This window comes from Actinia tenebrosa, unplaced genomic scaffold, assembly GCF_029948245.1.
Source record: "Actinia tenebrosa isolate PJP-AT-01 unplaced genomic scaffold, QUT_ActTen_1.0 PGA_scaffold2__45_contigs__length_23673736, whole genome shotgun sequence".
NCBI lineage: Eukaryota > Metazoa > Cnidaria > Anthozoa > Actiniaria > Actiniidae > Actinia > Actinia tenebrosa.
The window spans coordinates 22,632,311-22,650,959 of NW_028292579.1; the positions used below are offsets into that span (position 1 = coordinate 22,632,311).

Below are 18,649 nucleotides of genomic sequence, written 5' to 3' on the forward strand. Positions count from 1 at the left end.
GCTTATAGAATATTAAAACTCCGAAATTCTGTTTTTCATCACTTAGTCGTCGCTTATGGGAAAGTAAAACTGAAAAACCTAATTATTAAAGCAAATATTGCTCTACCCTATACCCCCCAGCAATAATTCAAGTCAAGCAACCAAACAAATATTTCTTTCCCCACCCCGGGTCGTGATTAAGAAAGCTAAATTCTCCAGTAAATTGTTAAGCTCCATCAACCCTAACGACTGAATATTCTAAAATTACCGATCAATCAACTCTGTTCTCTTTTATGTATCGGGTATAGCGACCTATTGGTTTAATAACAGCAATTATTTACGTTATCGCGAGTTTTTCCCCACCCACCCCACCCCACCTACTCTTAGAGTTTTGAACTCTCTGTCTTCCCAAAGTGGGAGCCGATCAGTCGTTGTTTCGATGGCCTCAAAATAACAAAGATAAAATAGTAATATAGATTGTCATATAGAGTAGAGATTAGTGCCCACGACTCGATGTGTCCTAATATGATAAAGAGATATGTCTTTCTCTTCAAAACCACAAACTCTCCCTTCCCACCCTCCCTTGAAACCAAAAATCCCACAATCCTTTGCTCGCCTTTCATTTGTAAACGGTCACCTCGAAAACGAAGCGAAAGTGTTGAGGTTTTCATCCTAAATAATTTTTTCTTGAAACTAATTCTAATAAATTCCCAGTAAATCGCTTACGTCGGCTTTTCTTTAAGGTCCAAACGCGTCTAATCATAGTAATTTGGATTCCTGGAGAGGAAGCGATGGATTATAGCAAGTTTTAGATCCTCATAGCGAGATATTCCCATTTTTTCCTGTTTGTTTTTCAATATTTAACAAAAGGACAAACATTTTTAGCGGGTTGTCTTGCCGCAAAAACAAGGGATCTCTGAGTAGAAAGGAACCGAGGAACCTTTATCGACGGTTTCTTTTTGCACTTCTTTATTAAAAATTAGTGAGTATGATTGGTATTACTGCAGAGTATTTCATCATCTGGTTGTCAGTCCTATATCGAACTCCAAATCTAGATCTACTATCAGTCATTCCACATAAGCTATTCATATTCATCTAAATACATATTTAGAATTTCAATACCTAAAAACGGTTTGGCCCTAATGTAAAAAGAGCCTAAATATGGGGGAAAGAATATATGATGGCGCAGCAGGAATTTAAAGAGGCGAAGGCAGATAGAAAGGAGAAGTAAGCGTAGGTATGTTCTTTGTCAATTAAGGCTCAATTCAATGTTTTGTATTTGAATTCCTTAATGGCTATTTTTATGCTTATTTTATAGCGCTGTTAATAACGTGGGACATATCTGTTTCATCTGTTTTCCTTCCTTCTTTTTAATAAAATTTCATAATCATTTTTTTATAGTCAAACCTAGCTCCAGTCTCCTAAATACAGCTTCTTCTCCCGTGGGCGTTTTGTGGCAGTGAAACGCGATCTCCCATCTTCCTATCCCTGTCTACTTTGCCTTAAAATCACTATTTATTCAGAGCTTTTTCGTATATCCAGTAAATACAAAAGATAAACATTTCTCATACGACTGGCATCTAAAAATCCGATAGCTAGTGCCGTAAGTTGCCAAAGCTGGTGCTAATTCTTAATTTATTCAAAGCGAGTTTTGATTGGCCGCAGGGCGTAGTTTTACTTGTGCATTTAACATGGCACACACAAGAGTCCTTCCTAAATGTTTTCAAACGCCTCAACCACAAGAGATTGAATGTTTTTTGGTCGATATTCTTAGTAAAGAGTCAGTTTGTTCGGGTCTGTAATCGCTTTGATCCCTTTCAAATACCATATTCCACATCTGTCGCTCGGCTGATATTTTCCCCCTTTAATATATACTTTGGTTTAGCTTTATAATTGAGCTATTATACAAACCGTCAATAACGGTCTCCAAAAAGGACTTGTCCCTTTTTATGCTGGTCTGGTTTTCTCTTGATGTGCCCTTAATGAAACCGAGTCTGTTATTATGACTATACAAAAGAATATTTCCACCTCGCTTCAATTTGTTCTAACAAATATTTCCCTAACAGGTTCTCGTGGTTGCTTTTCGGTCCACTGTACACTCATTACTACATAATTGATCAATCCCTGGCTAATGAATGTATTTTTGTTTGCACACTCCATTCCTAACCTCGTTATAATTATTAGCCAGCTTTTAAAGATGTTATCTAGCTGTCTTATCTCCTAATATCGCCACTTTTGCCAGTAAGTAAAATGTTATTATTCATTAGATTATGGAACCAAAAAAAAAACCTTTTTATCTGGCAATCAGAAAGAGTTTTCTGATGGGAATACTATGGTTGTTGGTTAGTTGTTTAGACTTGGATTCACCGCGCATACAACCCCTACCCTCCTAAAAGATCAAACGTTTTGAGAAATGAGGACCATAACAGGGACCGCGGAGCTAGGGTGCTGGGGTACTATAGCCCCCCCCCCCCCCCCCCAATTCCCCTCAAACAAATCAGTGTAAACTGCATTTCCTAGGATCTCAATTTCAAAATTATGAACAGCATCCCCATAGATGCTAACGACGTCGTGAGAGGTAAAAATGACTTAAACCATCGAAAATTGTATCTCGAGAGTCAAGAGTGCTTTTTTATTTTATATTTGAAAAATAATGATTATCTCGCGCATCCATTTGGTCATCCATTTGGTCATCCATCCATTACCTTATTTAATTCAGTGTCCCACGGGATTATAACGAGTCGTTTTCAATGGAGAAAAGCAAGATGAGCTTCCGGATGAAAATACAACAATACCACACAAGGAGCCACATATTAGTGGTACAACCGTGGTATATGGATTAATATACACTGTCCTTTTCTCTTAATTTTCCACCAGTAACAATTAAGCGAACAATAATAATAATAGCTATAATTGGAATTGCTATTTGTTAAAAGAATATTCTCACATACAACTATTTTAAAAAAGTTTGATGAAGCTTTTGTTGCATGTTGCAATTTGTTTACCAAGCTTCAAATGTATTATATTCAGGTGTGAGTAATGTCAGCATAGAAGAAAATATTCCGGTAAATCCTTCTGAAGACAAAGTTTGGAAAAGTCCCTTATTGTTGCGACAGTTCGCTGATTGAATTCACATTGCCCATAGTGTATTTCGGGCTTGTTATGCAACCATGCAACATGAAACGACCTAAATTTAAAACCTAAATTTGCAATACTCAATGGTTTTGAAGCAAGAGAAAATGAACTTTTTTTCTTTCTGTTGTTTTGAAGGGTTTACGTGACTGAAAGATTATTTGAAAAACTCGTGTTTCTCCGATATATCCGTGTGACATTGCCGGCTTCCAATAACGTGGTTTGTTTTCCAATGACAGCATTTCTCATTTCAATCTCCATGCATATGTAAACTGAGGTAATTAGTTACACCCACTTGGTCTATCTTTTATCTTATATACATTTATCTAAAACTGTAAACTTGCAGTTATTCATCAGTTAACGATAAACCGAATGGCGTCGATGTGCCGGCTGTGCATTCTAGCAAAGAAAAAAACGCGCGCGCGGCTGTTCATTCTAGCAAAGAAACAAAAAACGCGCGCGCGTAGTTATAAAACACGCAGGGATGCGCATAGAGCACGAGAGAAGTGTGCGGAGTGCTTCTTGACACTTATCGAGTGTTCCGCCAATCCTTAAGTGCTTCATAACTTCACACAGCATAGCAAGCAAGTTTTCTATTTCTTTTATAAAATACAAATGTTGAATACAAAAAAAAAAAAAAGAAAGAAAGAAAGAAATTTCGTCCGCGTGCGGTGTGCTCCAATGCATAGTGTAGTTACGGTAGTGCCATGGCAGATCTGGTGTCTTAAATGCTGTAACATGCGCATTGAAGGCACTTTCTTTTCTGAGTCTCCTTCAAACGAGACGAGCAATATACTGAATTCATAGATAATTTAGTTTGAGTTGATTGAGGGAACCAAATAGAGAGATTTTATTTGGCCCGTGAAACAAAGTTGTTTAATTAGTGACTGACAGTCAAAGTAAAACAAAAGAAAACAATGGAAATAGTGTCTACTACTATGTATTATGCTGTTTTTCACAAGTCACCAAAAATCACTTGATTTTCAAAATACCAAAATATACCCCAGTAGAAATGGTGGTACGAGTTGATTACCAAAGAAATTTTTTTCTATTTTATTTACTTGTCTTTTATTTTAATTTTAGACCCAATAAAGCGCTAGGAGAGTTATTGAAAATCGTTTTAAGAGTGTAAACGAGCGACTTGGTAACCCGGCTACTAACCTATGTATTTCGTGTGAAAATTATCCACAGAATCTCTTAAGACAAAACCATGTGAAACCATTATAGGTAAACCCTTTAATGATCAAGAAAACTGATAAATCCGATCCATCTGATAGAGGATATCCGTGCGTTGCTTCATGACTCTTACTTAATTCCAATACTCGCACAGTCTCCATTTTTAGAATATATCCATAATTCAGCGCGCTCCCACGCTCGGTCGCGACTTTGTTTTTCTTCCAACTACCACTAGGCGCTTGCTTCTTCTTAAAATTTCATTATTATTGATAGACTGTTTCCTTTGAGTGATTATTGTAAGATGAAAGAAGCAATCAAGAGGAAATTTACGCCTACGAGGTGCTTTAGAAGTTATGTGGGTTGACTGACGTACGGAAGATCAAATATTTACGTAAAACCTGCCACAGGGTGACCACGCGCGGAAATATGATCACCGCAGTGGTCTTGGAAAACAAAGCCTTAATATCTAGGTTTGAATGGTGAATGCAAGTGAAGCGTGATAAGATGAGGAATATTGAAGTTATTACTGTCGCGCCTGTATGGAAAACAAGAGATATTACATTTATAAGCATGATGATTATATGTCTGGCATGGAATAAAAAGATAAGAAAGAAAGAAAGAGAGAGAGAGACGGATGGACGGACGGATGGATGGATGGATGGATGGGTTGGTGGATGAACGGATAGATGAATAAAAAAATGGATGTATGAATGTATGAATGACTGATTGAAAGAACGAATGGATGAAAGACAACGTGCGAGCATACAATATCTCTCTAGCATTCTTACGCCCCTTGTTCCATGCGTCAGATCGTCGAGTGGAAGGCCCCAGGTCATCCCGGACAACATGTTACATTCGCCTTTCTTAGGAAGCAAAATGATGTTTAAAAAGCCCTTTCTTTTAGTTTCCTGACCTTTCTTAAGCCACATTGTAGTGTTACTGAATGAAAGCAGCCATATTATCTGGAAGGGAATTTTTTTTTACGCTTTTACCCCGCGCTGAAAGGCATTACATTACGCATGATAAAGATAAAAAGATATTGAAATGTATGTTAGAGACACGCAGACATGTGGGCCGGATAAGACATGTTTTTTTCCCTTAATTTAGAAATGAATCCGAATTCAACTGCATTAGCACAAGCAAACATTGCTCGTGGCAGTGCACTCTACGTCTGTCCACTCAAATTTGAGCCGGCTAAGACGATTTGAAATATTCTAGTCTGGGATTAATCTAAAAAAATTGAATTAAATGTCAAGATATGTAAGTATGATAGTTATCGGAAATCTCCGACTATGACATGAGATAAGTCTGTTAACACAATAACTAGATTATTGGATAACTATTATTTGTTGATATGAATGTTAGTTTTAGTTCATTGTCCGATAGATCTGGTGGATAAGACAAATAGATTTAAGACTAGCTCGGTGGATGGATTTTGAAGAGCACGACAGCTAGTTTTAGATGCACATGGGACTTATGAGAAGTGGGAATTGAATGGGATAGAGAAAAAGGGAAGACAAGGACCAAAGGGAGGGCAGAGCAAAGCATAGGCACTGTGTTCGTAGTAATCATTTTTATGGGCTGTCATAAAGATTTTGAAAAGACTTTTTGATAAGGTAGTATTGCGTAATTAAGATTCAGAGCCAAGATTTATATAGAACAGAATGGATAGAAAAGGTAACGACAGCTAGGGCAAGGCATGACAGTTATAAAATACAACTATTTTTTTCAAACTTGGGTAGGGAGCCCTTTCGTTCCACTAATAACTTTTATGAGCTTCCAAACAAGCTTTTTTCCTTTGAGAGATGCATTATTGTCTAAGAATTCTATAGATTATATTATGATGCCATAGAATTGTTTCAGTACCAAGGCGTCATATTGGGCAGCTTTTAAAATGGAAATTATTTTTGGAAAGAAATCTCAATCAGTCAAATGGACACTAATGAACCTTGAATCATACACAAATGATTTAATCAAAATCAAAAAAATACATCCTGCTATATGGTCTCGTTTCTTGTCAAACCTCCATTAAGTGGACATCCTTTATTATTTTCAGTTTCTCCGTGTTTGTTATAAACAATTACTTCTATTCACTGGACACCCTTCACTAAAGGGACGACAGCTAGTTGCACGATCCCGAAATCTTCTTCTGTGCATATTTACTGTAAAACAAACCTCAATTTAAAGATACCGCCCAGCTAAGAAACACTACTATACTTCTAATTTTGACTCGTGGTGTCCCCATAACACCCACTGTGGTGCATTTGTAATATACATATAGTCTAAGTCTTTGAATAGCAGACTGATATCCCCGTGTTCTAAAAATATACAACCGTTCTTAACTTGATGTCAAGCCCGACGCACCTCAAGCTAGCGAAAAACTTAGTTCTCGTTGGTTTGTTTGGAACATCTTCCAACATGGTTGAATAACTTATAACTCACTCCCCTCTAATCCACAGTGGATCTCAGAGGCGCTTTTCACTGCCGGTCGTCCGCTTTCTGCCTTTAATATTGTTTGCGCAACATGCAGCCGCCATTTTTGTCATTTTTATGAATTGATTTGTTGCAAGCTTTTCTAAAAAAGTAAAAAGACAAAAAACAAGATCGCCATTTTGGTGCCGTTATCAATAGATGCTAATGAGAAATCTTTTGTTAAATGGCAACAAAGCTTCCCCGAGAGGCCTCGATAGCTTAAGAGCAATTGAAGAAAATACTTTGTTTGATGTGTTGTTCTCTCCTTTGTCACTTGATTTTGCTTTGCGAAAATCAACATGTGATTGGGGAAATATATGCATAGAATATGCCAAAATGAAGTGGTCGCCCAATTACAAACCAGTAATCATGCAGGATTTCTTCACCCACCATAAATAAAGGTTTATTTGTATCTTATTTGATATGATTTCTAAAACATGGTTTCATAATAATTGAAGATATTAAAATCCAGGAAAATCACGAGAGTTTAGATTATGTACTTATTGACTGAGTGCGAGGGCCGTACGGGAAGATATTTGGCTCGAGGTGATACCGTACGGACCGAGCGCAGCGTCCGACCTAACTAAGTCAATAAGCATTTTATCATATGCGTGACCCTAAATAAAAAAGATATTTTGAATGTTACAAATTATGTCAATACGGATTCGTACGGCCCTGCTTTCTCAAAGCTGTACGGCCCTGCTCACGCCATTTTCCCGAATGTTTTTTTAAGAGCGCGCGCCATTAATCAACATAATGATAGTCTAAAGTTTTTGTTATTCCTTTTTATTATCAAACTGTATGCACACAGAAACCTTTTTTCAACAATCCTGAATATAAAATTGCAGTTCTCTAAAATCATTTCTTTATTTCAGCACTTTGATTTTGGCCTTACTAATCTTCTTAATTCATATAATCAAGCTTGGCTTCTTCCACAATACTGTAATTAAATTTGTTGCCAGGCGACTCAAACGATATTGCAAGACTTCGAGGACGCTCAACTTTCATATCAATAAGCTTCTTTACTTTTGTCTAAGCAAACAATTACCCTTGGAAATGATCTTATGAGATATGACTTATTACTCGATCCATTCAGAGACTTTTCCTTGTTTAAACACAGTTGACAGCTAGTCATTTTCGGAGGATAAGAACCATTACTTTGATTACGATTTGTATAAGGGTTCGTGTCGGAAAGCGTAATCAAAGACAAAATTATCTTGTTGGATTACACTCATATTAAGCATACGAAGAAAACACTGAAAATCTATTTGTGATCAAGAGATAATGATTCAGTGAGTGTCCGTCGCTTTCTCTTCAGTAAGACTTTTGCCATGGGAACGGCTGATTGTACTAAATAATATTAGACTAATATAAGGGCTCTGCTCGTGCACTGCGCAGTTGCGCATTAAGCCAGGAGCTGCCATGAGAAAGGGATGATGATATTCATTGAGTGTCCCATGCGCTTTCTTCAGTAAGACTATTGCCATGGAAACGACTAAGAGTGTACTAGATGAAATAGGACGTTTGCATGATGGCGTCATTGACCTCATGAGGAAATATAAATTTAAATAAGAAAGAAAATTCGCGAAGCATCATGGTAGTGGGAGTCAAATGACGCCATAATGCAAATGTCCTATTGGACTAATGTATAAGGACTTTGTTCGTGCACTGCGCAGTTGTGCATTAAGCCTGCCATAAGAAGGGGCTGCCATGAGAAGGGGCTGCCATGAGAAGGGGCTACTTTGAGAAGGGGCTACCTTGAGAAGGGGCTGCCATGAGAAGGGGCTGCCATGAGAAGGGGCTACCTTGAGAAGGGGCTGCCATGAGAAGGGGCTGCCATGAGAAGGGGCTACTTTGAGAAGGGGCTACCTTGAGAAGGGGCTACCTTGAAAACGGGCTGCCATGAGAAGGGGCTGCCATGAGAAGGGGCTGTCATGAAAAGGGGCTACCTTGAGAAGGGGCTGCTATGAGGAAGGGGCTGGTCAGGGTGTGTGAATCAGTACGTGCACGTTAGCCTGCAGGATAGACTAGGCTTTTTCATCGTAGAAGTTTTTCAAATTTTCAAATTCTATCCACTCTCGATTCCATGGCAATAGTCTTACTGAAGAGAAAGTGGCAGACTATTGCCATGGAACATTATCAGTCACTAACATAGCCCTTACGTTAGGATGCATGCTGAATGCAATACCTTCAGGACATTGCATGATGTCCACTTACTGAGGTATCACTTTAGTTTATTCATACTAATAGATGATATATGATACTATGATTACAATGTATACTGTACGATATATCATGTGACAACGTAATATGCTATGTATTACGTCACATAGGGCATAATTGTATTGATGGTTTTCATGGCAGCCATTTTGGAGGAACTTAAAAGAATTATCAATGAATTCTTTTGTTATGTCCTCCAACATGGCTGCCTTGTCTTTTGTTATTTAATTCTCTTGGGAATGGTTGAAAACCATCAATAGCTCTGAGACGACACTACACAAGCAATGAGTCGTTTTCGTGATATTTCATTTTAATGATCCAGAATTTAAAACCGAACGTCAATTACAAAGTCTATAAACTATAAAGTGTTCAAACCAGCTCAATCCTACTATTTCTAATCTATAAGGCCTAAAGCCTGCAGAGCAACACGAGCAGCGCTCTGTTCCGCCCCCTTTTTCGTCTTGCATCCCGTTGCATTAAAAACTTTTCCGTCAATAGCTACTTTACAGTTATATACATGGCCATCTTTGATGGTATCATAGACAGGTAGGAATGTCTTTTTCTTGTGGCATACTTCTTGTAGTTTGTTCTTGTAAGAAATCATTGGGGTGATGTTCTTGGCGGTAAGATCTTGTACTGAGCTCACTGCTATTGATTCTGGTTTGGGAGGCTCTGTCAAAGCAACAAAAATAAGGGGAGTCGAAAATGAAAAAAGAGAAATATCCAGGCCACTGAGGAAATGACCATAAATCAATTTCCATCAATAGACCCCTGTATTTACTGTATTTATCAAGTACAACCTTGACAGGGAACCATTGTTTTATGGTCAATCTAGTGACTTCAGGAAAGGTGTTTTACTGGTTTTCTTGATCATATACTCATTTACTCAGCACAATTAACCACATTTCAGTGTAAGAGTTTCACAAATACCAACGGTAAACTAAAGAATGCACAACTTCAACAACACAAACACTTTGAAATTCCCCTGAATTTTACTGTAATATGTGAATATTCTACACAAAATGAACAGCTAATACTGAGCAACAGAGAACTCGAAACTGGACTACTGACTGTTTTACAGTCATATAAAATCTAATCCAGGCACAAGTAATGTAAGTAACATGAGAAATAGACCCAATACATATAACAATGTAACAAAATCTCAAAATATTGCCCATGCACGCATGTATGTTTAAAGCCAGCAACTTAGTGAGACCAACCCAAATCAGTCCTCTTTATTAAACCTGCAAAAGCAGGAAAATGTCCTTAGCTTTCAATACCTGGTGTAGTCGCAGTAGTACTTGCAGTGGTACTTGCAGTAGTACTTGCGATAGTAGTTGGCTCAGGTTTTGCAGATGATGCAGCTACAAAATTCTGTAGAATCAATTGCTGGTTTTGATCCATTGGAGGAGGCGCCTGGTTGACTTTACTGAGCACCAACTGTGCCACATTCTGTTCAGCTGCTTTTTTGGTTGACTGTGGACTGGTTGATAGATAAACCTTTTTGTTGTACACCAATGTAGTCATGAAGCCATTATTATCATGCGCTGTCTCATACGTGGGTACTGGGAGGTGAAACTTCTGACAAAATTCATTTAACTGGCATTTGTAGTTGGTGGAGTTGTTGAAAGTTGGGATTTCTCCTTTGAGTTTCTTGGCTACTGTTTGAGGTGTTGGCTGTGGTGGTCTTTTTACTAAAGCACAATAAGAAAGTGTGTATGTTTTAAATAAAGGCCTGTGATATCAAACAAATACCATAACATTCTGCTTACAAGCCCCCTTCCCCTGCTAATGCATATCCTTCCAGTCATAAGTACCCCCTCCCCCTCCTGATAAGCGCATTTGCATTTTATATTAATTTATGATGTTGATGACACATAGAGGATTGATGGGGAAAAGAAACAAACAAACATTATCTTCTTGCCCCATACTTTTTTCCCTTCCAGTACTAAGCCCCCATGGTCATAAGCCCATCAAAAAATCCTTAAGAATATAAATAAACCCAAGGCTTATAACCAGGAGGGCAGGTTTTTGTTCCAAGTAGACTGAGGCAGTTGTGATTTTTTAATCACCGTTGTAGCGTCTCCTATGTTAACTGCAATTGCATTTCAAATCTTCTGCATGATGCCAATGTTGCACCATGGCATCATGTGGAAGAACATGTTTTTTACACCACATGACCGAAGAACAGATAAAAAATTACAACTGCCTCATTCTACTTGGAATTGTAGTGATTAAACTGTAATACCCCAGTCGATACACCATACTTACTGCCTGGTTTGACACTACTGGTACTAGTAAAGGGCACTGTTGCAGCCAGCAGACCAAGAGCTTTAAGAGCCTCATAAGCAGCATTTTGCTCTGCTTCTTTTTTATCCTTTTGAACTCCACTGCTTTGGAATGTCTTCTGTGCAGCCTCTACTTTTGCTGATTGGCCATAGCTGTTCTTAAAAGTGTGATAAACTGGAACGTGAAATCCTTTCTTCTGGCTGTATTCTTGTAAACTGTTTTTGAATGAGATAAAATTGGCTTCTCCTGGTGCTGCAACTAGAAAAATAAATAAATAAAAAATAAATAAAATGAAATTCATTTTTATTTGTTATATGTGCAAGCTTTTCTATGCTCATTCCACACACCACCTTTAATATTTTACTTTACACAAAGGCCTAACAAACTATTCTGTTCACAATAATGCCGAGTCCAGGATCAATCAAACCTAATATACAGAGGTGACGTGTGAGTGCACTACTACTAATACTACAACACCACCCTTGATTTTCTTATATGTACAGTACTAAGTACCTTTCACTTCAGCCAATGCTTTACTTTTGGCTTTATTCTTTTGCTTGGTCACCTGAGGTCCACAAGTAGGCATTGGGAGTACTTGTGTAGAAGTTGAATGACTTGGCACAGGATGAATCTTGGGTTGATTTTTTGGTGGTGGATAAGAAGGTGGTGGTGGTGGTGGTGGTGATTGTGAGCGTGTTGTATCTGTTGGGGTGACAGCAGTAACTTGGCTTGTTGTTGTAATAGCTTGGTTGTTAATATTGTTTGATTGTAGCCATGTGGGCATCATAGGTGAAGAACTTGTAGTAACACTTTTGTTGTCAGCTGAAGGGGCACAAAGCCAGGCAGGCATATTCCCGCTAGCATTAGTGGTATTACTGTTAGACTCAGTTCCTGGTTGGTTCAACCAAGCTGGTGTAGACTTTAAAGTGGTGTTAGTGTTTGCTTGTGATGGTGACTGAGTAAGTGATGCAGGCTTTTTCTCTGGAGAGGAGTTGGAGGTGCTTGTTAGCCATGCTGGTTTGTTGTCTGAAGAGGAGTTGGAGACGCTTGTTTTATCTTGATTGCTAGATTGGGTCATCCATACTGGTGTACCACTAGAAGAGTTATGAACCCCTGTGGAGGCATTATTTTTCAACCCAGTGTCATTCCTAGCTGATGGATTTGAACCATTACTTTGTCCCCTTCCTGCACTACCTTCCCCTCTTCCTCTTCCTCTTCCTCCTCCTCTTCCTCTTCCTCCTCCTCTTCCTCTTCCTCCCCTAAAGCTCCCTCTGAGTGGTGGTCTCTTTATTGGAGGTGAAGGTAAGTAATGAGGTCTTGCATCACGATGCCATGAATCATCCTCATAGAACTGTGGTGGCCCTGGTGGGGGTGGAACTTCATAATAATTATCAGGAGGTGGTCTTGGTGGCTCTTCATAATGCGAAGTAGGCATGTCATGATACTGATCCCATGCAGGTACTGCTCTTCTGGGAGGGGGTCCAGGACCCCAGTAGTCTGTCAAATGAATTTAGAAGTTAAAAACCCACTACACCACTTATCAACAATGGTACACTTTATTACTACACAGTAGTACAAGGGTGGCATAGCAGTAGAGCATTTCCCTACAACCAAGAAGTGGATCCAGGAGGCGTAGATTGAAATCAAATGCAATCACATTCCCTTTTTTTTTTTTTGCATTCGTTTTCGTTTGATTGCAACTCGAATCCAATCATGTGATTGTGTTCCATTGAATTCAATTTCCAAATCATTTGATTGATCACGCCAGTATTGACTGTAGTCGAATTGTAATTGATTTTTTGAAGAAAAAAATCTGGTGTTTGTTCATTAGTTCTTTTGAATTGGAGAATGAATTCTTAAAATCAGATCTTTTAAGAATCTTCTCTTGAAGTGCTAACATTTACAAGAACTGAAATATTAAAGTTGACAGACAACACTATACAATATAAAGACTGAAATCAAATGCAATCAAATTCACATTTTTTTGCATTCGTTTTCGTTTGATTGCCTCTCAAATTCAATCATGTGATTGCATTCGATTGAATTCGACTTCCGAATCATTTAATTCATTACGCCGATAGTACAGTCGAATCGTAATTGGATTTTTGAAGAAAAAAATCTGGTGCTTGTTTATTAGTTCTTTTGAATTGAAGAATGAATTCTTAGAATCAGATGTTTTAAGAATCTTCTCTTGAAGTGCTAACATTTGCCAGAATTGAAGTATTAAAGTTATTAAACAACACTATGCAATAATATAAAGCTTATAAAACACTCTCGATGAAATATTGCCTCAACTTTGCAATCAAAGGAAATCAAAATTGTTGAGAGGGAAAAAAACAGATCCAGGAGGAAAAGAAAAGCATGAAAATGCAGATTATTAACAACAATCATCAATCAATCCGAAGATCTCACATAAAATAAGAAATAATTTTGACACATCGGCAGAGGAAAACAAGATGGCGATCGACTTACCACGTGAACTCATGACGATAGGTTATTGGCCAAAAAACAGCTGTTACGAGCAACAAATGTCACCCTACTTGCAATGTTCCCTTCCTTGCTATCTATTCTTCATATCCACCAGGCAGAAGCGTTTATTTTCGAGCTATTTTGCTTCGAATTTTAATGTTGAAACACTTTAAACTTCTCCACAGTGGAAATCTTGAAGGGACGACAGGTTGGGACGTAACAGGCATGCGCAACAGTTGACATCACTGACTCAAGACATCACAGGCTCAGGTGGTAGTTTCAAGTTTTAGACTAACTTTTTTGTTGTTTTTATTTTCCATTTTATGACAAAATATCAGCATTTAGGCTCCTAGTTTTCAGAAGGAGAGTTAAGGACATGATAAGTTAACTTTTTTCAAACGTAAATTTAGTAGAAAAGTTGTTTTAATCAGTAAATTCCTAAGGTAACTTTTAACGTGATTTTTTTGTTCGCCATGAAAAACGCTTCGTCTTCTTCAGCCAGTGAGTCAAGAATGGAAGCAAGAGCAAGGTAATAGGATGCTAGGTTGATTACAGTTATATTCATAAAGATACTGAAAGATAAATACGCACAAAAACAAACTCTAGAGATCTTTAGACGTACAAGGGATGTAGTCATGACAACTTCCCGGCCTACTTCTAAGCTGCTTGACTTTTAGGCTAAGTTGCTATGACCACTTGTCTTATTATTTTGTGCATGTTGAAAAATAGGTGGTCTTTATTTTATTTCCACTTTGTTGGTAGTCACACTGTAGGACAGTATTTAACTTACCTGATTATTTGCAATGTACGAGAAAGTGCATTTAAAAGAATTAACTTCACACCTAGCCCTCCCCTGGAAATTGTTGTTGGGGAAGAGGGTACATGTACATCCGTCATGGTTATTCAGACCAAAGTTCTTTTGTATTGGATCCACCAATGATTTCGTACTATTTAATGCAAAATAAATTTTATTCGGCTGTATTGTAAAATAATACACAACTAGCAGTGTAAATAATTTCCATTTAATCACTACTTCTTATATTAAGGGATCATGAGCTCAAGATTGTGTCTGATAGAATAGCATTAGCAGAAAAACACTTTACAAGTTTATCCAAAGATGTTCTTTCTTACAATGCTTCATTGGAAGGAGTGAAAGAAAAAGGAAACAAGCTGTCTTCAAGCCTTGACAGCTATGCTGATATGGAGTATCCATCAGTTAGGAATGCTATGCAAAATGTATCTGAATGTGTTGCCACTATGCAAGACTATCTCACTGCTGAGGTTAGTTACTATTTGTTGTTATGCATAATGGACTCAGAATTTTGAAATTGTTCCGACCAATAAACCTCTTTACCTTAGGCATATATATTTTTTCATTTCAGACTATTTGTTATTCTTTTGAGAAAACTATTATTTGTTTGAGTTGTATCCATATTAATTGTGTCTTGCACAACCATTAAACAAAGAAATTATACCCTAAGGAATGAATTTCTCCACTGAACAGATAATTAGATTCAAAGATTTTTACCAACTGCAGATTGAAACGTAGCAATTGATTTCTTTAGCCATTTCAGACCAAGTATCATTCTCTAGAATACTATTTCTTTGTTTATTGGTCGTGCATGAGAAGACACATGATCATGGATACAACTCAAACAAAGAATCTTATTCTCAAGGGAATGACAATTGGTCTAAAAAGGGAAAACAGTATGCAAAAGCTAATATTTTGGTCTATTGCATGTTTTTATAAGACCGGGCTGCATAAACCCCTACTAGATGTTCAAAAAGATGTTCTGTATTAAGTTACATGGACTGTTTCTTATTTGAATATTGCAGGTCAATTTTCTGCATGGAAAGGTAGCTCAACCATTGTCATTTTATGCTACCAACTGTAAAATTGCCAAGGATTATGCTAAAGGAGCAATAACTGCCAGAGACAAAGAACTAGCAAAACTTAAATCACTTGACAAGATGAAATCCAAAGATCCTAATAACAAGTCTAAACTTGTATCCTTCAGCAAAAAAACTTCAAATAATAATAATTATATTGTAATGTGAATAATTTGTGTTGCCATCAATAAATGCTATAGTTTTGATAATATGTTATATAGAAGGATATCCCAACAAAATGTCAGCAACATAATGTAGAGAGGCGGTGCGTCCTTTAAACTGGTTCTTTTTTTCAAGTCTTTTCAGTGTTTTTGTTGTAAAAAAACAAATTTACGATGGTTTAGCATGGTATATCCTATTATTTACCACGATATGACTTCAACAAAATGTTAGTGATGTATCCAAGACTCATTTTAAGATGGTTGCTGTATTGATAAAAAGGTCTATTCAGTATTTAATGTTAGGGTGGATTATAGTTAAACTTCTCTTGTACTGTAGTGTTATTCAAATCATATTCTGTTGACTGATTCCTTAACAGTCTGTAGGCAAAGGTAAAATATCACTCAGATGGACACAAAAACAACAGCTTTACCATATCACATCTTATATGAATTTGATTAGAAATGTCTTGCCTCAAAAACTACAGTACCTAGGAAAATATGTTCATCAGCCTATTACATGTGATAAGATTCAAGCAATCCAACTCTGCATTGTTGAGAACCCCAGTTTACTTTAAATGGCACATTCAAATGATTTGTAATTTTTTTCTATTTTCATCTTGAAATTTGATTTGTAGCTGTGTAAAAAAAACAACTTTTTGATGCTGATAAATTAACATTTCACTGATTTTTAAAACAATTTAGCTGGAGCTAATGATTTGTAATTTTTTTCTATTTTCATCTTGAAATTTAATTTGTAGCTGCGTAAAAAAAAACTTTTTGATGCTGATAAATTAACATTTCACTGATTTTTAAAACAATTTAGCTGGAGCAGGAACTCCAAAAGGCATCTATCGATTCAGGCAGGGCACGTCAAACTATGGTGGATCAAATGGTCATCTTTGAGAAGAAAAAGATTGAAGACCTTAAGGTTGGTTAAGATTATTCTCAATATCATAATGTGTATGACATTTTTGAGCCAATTTCAAAGGCACTAAAAATAGGTTGGTGTGTTTACAAGTGATATATATACAATGTGAACAGAAAACCCTTATGGTCATTTACAAGGGCAAGCTGGAGGTAAGCTGCTGTAAATCCCATACAGACCAGACGTGAATATTATAGTAGTGCCTATTAAACTGTTTTGGAGATTAAGTTCATGTTCTGCTAAAAAATTGTTGAGATTGATTAGAAGTGATTGAGCTGTTTCACCAAGAAAATCTGGCAAGTTAAAGTTGAATGGAAATGAGGAAGATTCTGTATCTAATTTACAGCTCATTTCACAATTTATTATTCATAATTTGATGGATATTTAAATTTTCTTGTAGAGCATTTTTGGTAGCTTCTTCCATGGTCAATTGTTGTTCCATGCCAAGGCTCTAGAAACCTATACTCAGGCCTACAAGCATCTCATGGCTATAGATGAACAACTAGACTTAGAGGTGACAGTGCTTCATTGTACATAACATTAGAATAGTTGTTTAATTTTGGATCAGGTTTTTAGGAGGTGTTGATATAAGATGCATCAACACAAATCTGTCAACAGTTTGACTTACATCCAGTACGTAATGATTCCATGGCCATAAATGATCAGCTGAACTTAGAGTTGTGCTACATTACTAGTTATCTGCTTTTTATCAGCCTGATGGAGGGTGGGAGGGATGGTATTCTGCTGTTCAAGATGCATCACCACAAATGTTACAAAAATCTGTCTACAGTTTGACATTATGTCCAACAGATTGACTTAAGAGGTGTAAGGGGGGGAAGGGGTTGGTAGGGGATTTGTACAGTGGTACCTCCAGTGGGACAATAGTTAGTTGGGTCTTGTTAGCTCCAGGCACATATTACTGTACTTTATTTTAGGACAATCCCAAGCCTAGGGTTTCTATTATAATTTTATTTTTTCCCCTCTAATTTAATTCATATGACTACAATCTGATGGGCATTGTTAATATGTTTGAACCAGGCTTTTGAGAATGATATTCATCCAGCAACAATACCAACAAGACTAGATTCCATCAAGAGTGGCTCACAAAGTTCATTGCATTACGACTCTCAGGGATCTCTTCGTGGTTCTCAGCTTTCTCTCAACAGGACAAGTCAGAGTATGCACAGCCAGGGATCTATCGAGTAATTTTCCTTTCCCAGGCTACATTGTATCTCTTTCTCCTTAAGGAGAAAAGTCCATGGTAACCGGTAGCAACCAAGGAAGCTGGTTACCATGGAACCATTACCATGGCAACACTACTTCTGATGCTTCTTCAAACGCTTGGAAAATTCCACTGATTTATCATTTCAAGCCATTTGTTAAATTTCCCTTCAGTATTATTACTTTCATTAACGTACCAGTGATACTTGAGGGTACGTAAATTTTGGTTTACCTCGAGGGGAAAAACCTTATTCATAAGGAAATGAAAATTACAGCAATATACAAGATTGTATAGACCAAAGTCTATCAAATTCAAATTCAAATTTCATTAGAATGACCGGCACTGTTGAAATAATAATGTCTTGTACAGTTCCGTTGCATAATAATTTATCATAAAAGAATGTTTATATTTTTGTAATAATAATTTATATATTTTCAGTAGCTTTATTTATATTTGCACTCACTAGTTTGACTTAACATAATACACATTGTCTTAATAAATCTAGCATTAAAATGCACCACTGCACTCCCAGTGACTTACTGTATTTTTTTCCCAATGAAAACAATGATTATATCCAACCTACCTGGGATAGTTACGACTTTTTAACTCGAGTCTTACATAGGATTGTTTGGATATGTTATGCACAATATAATCATACTTACCTTACAATTCATTTAATGAAGATGTCCTCTCTGAATGGCTAGTGCTTTTGTT

At 37.1% G+C, this 18,649-nt stretch overlaps 2 protein-coding genes across 2 annotated transcripts; one reads left to right on the forward strand and one right to left on the reverse strand.

Annotated features, from left to right (window-relative positions):
- Positions 1–9,271: 9,271 nt before the first annotated feature.
- LOC116300370 (uncharacterized) lies at positions 9,272–13,957 on the reverse strand. The gene is made up of 5 exons (XM_031709231.2): positions 13,741–13,957; positions 11,782–12,765; positions 11,251–11,526; positions 10,260–10,673; positions 9,272–9,651 (listed from the first exon to the last, which is right to left on the reverse strand). The coding sequence occupies exons 1-5, from the start codon at positions 13,751–13,753 to the stop codon at positions 9,374–9,376; spliced, it is 1,965 nt and encodes a 654-aa protein (XP_031565091.1). The 5' UTR covers positions 13,754–13,957; the 3' UTR covers positions 9,272–9,373.
- A 38-nt stretch (positions 13,958–13,995) lies between these two features.
- LOC116300373 (CBY1-interacting BAR domain-containing protein 1) lies at positions 13,996–18,460 on the forward strand. The gene is made up of 6 exons (XM_089033852.1): positions 13,996–14,266; positions 14,784–15,018; positions 15,574–15,744; positions 16,612–16,716; positions 17,114–17,227; positions 17,752–18,460. The coding sequence occupies exons 1-6, from the start codon at positions 14,211–14,213 to the stop codon at positions 17,917–17,919; spliced, it is 849 nt and encodes a 282-aa protein (XP_088889978.1). The 5' UTR covers positions 13,996–14,210; the 3' UTR covers positions 17,920–18,460.
- Positions 18,461–18,649: the final 189 nt, after the last annotated feature.

What these genes read in the sequence shown, in the direction of transcription:
- LOC116300370 (XM_031709231.2), bottom strand. An exon ending in AGCATTGGCTGAAGTGAAAG is followed by an intron (nt 11,527 to 11,781) that starts GTACTTAGTACT and finishes TTATTTTTCTAG; the next exon opens with TTGCAGCACCAGGAGAAGCC. An exon ending in CAGTAGTGTCAAACCAGGCA is followed by an intron (nt 10,674 to 11,250) that starts GTAAGTATGGTG and finishes ATTGTGCTTTAG; the next exon opens with TAAAAAGACCACCACAGCCA.
- LOC116300373 (XM_089033852.1), top strand. Translation starts at nt 14,211, where the DNA reads ATGAAAAACGCTTCGTCTTCTTCAGCCAGTGAGTCAAGAATGGAAGCA. An exon ending in AGAATGGAAGCAAGAGCAAG is followed by an intron (nt 14,267 to 14,783) that starts GTAATAGGATGC and finishes TCTTATATTAAG; the next exon opens with GGATCATGAGCTCAAGATTG. An exon ending in CTAATAACAAGTCTAAACTT is followed by an intron (nt 15,745 to 16,611) that starts GTATCCTTCAGC and finishes AAAACAATTTAG; the next exon opens with CTGGAGCAGGAACTCCAAAA.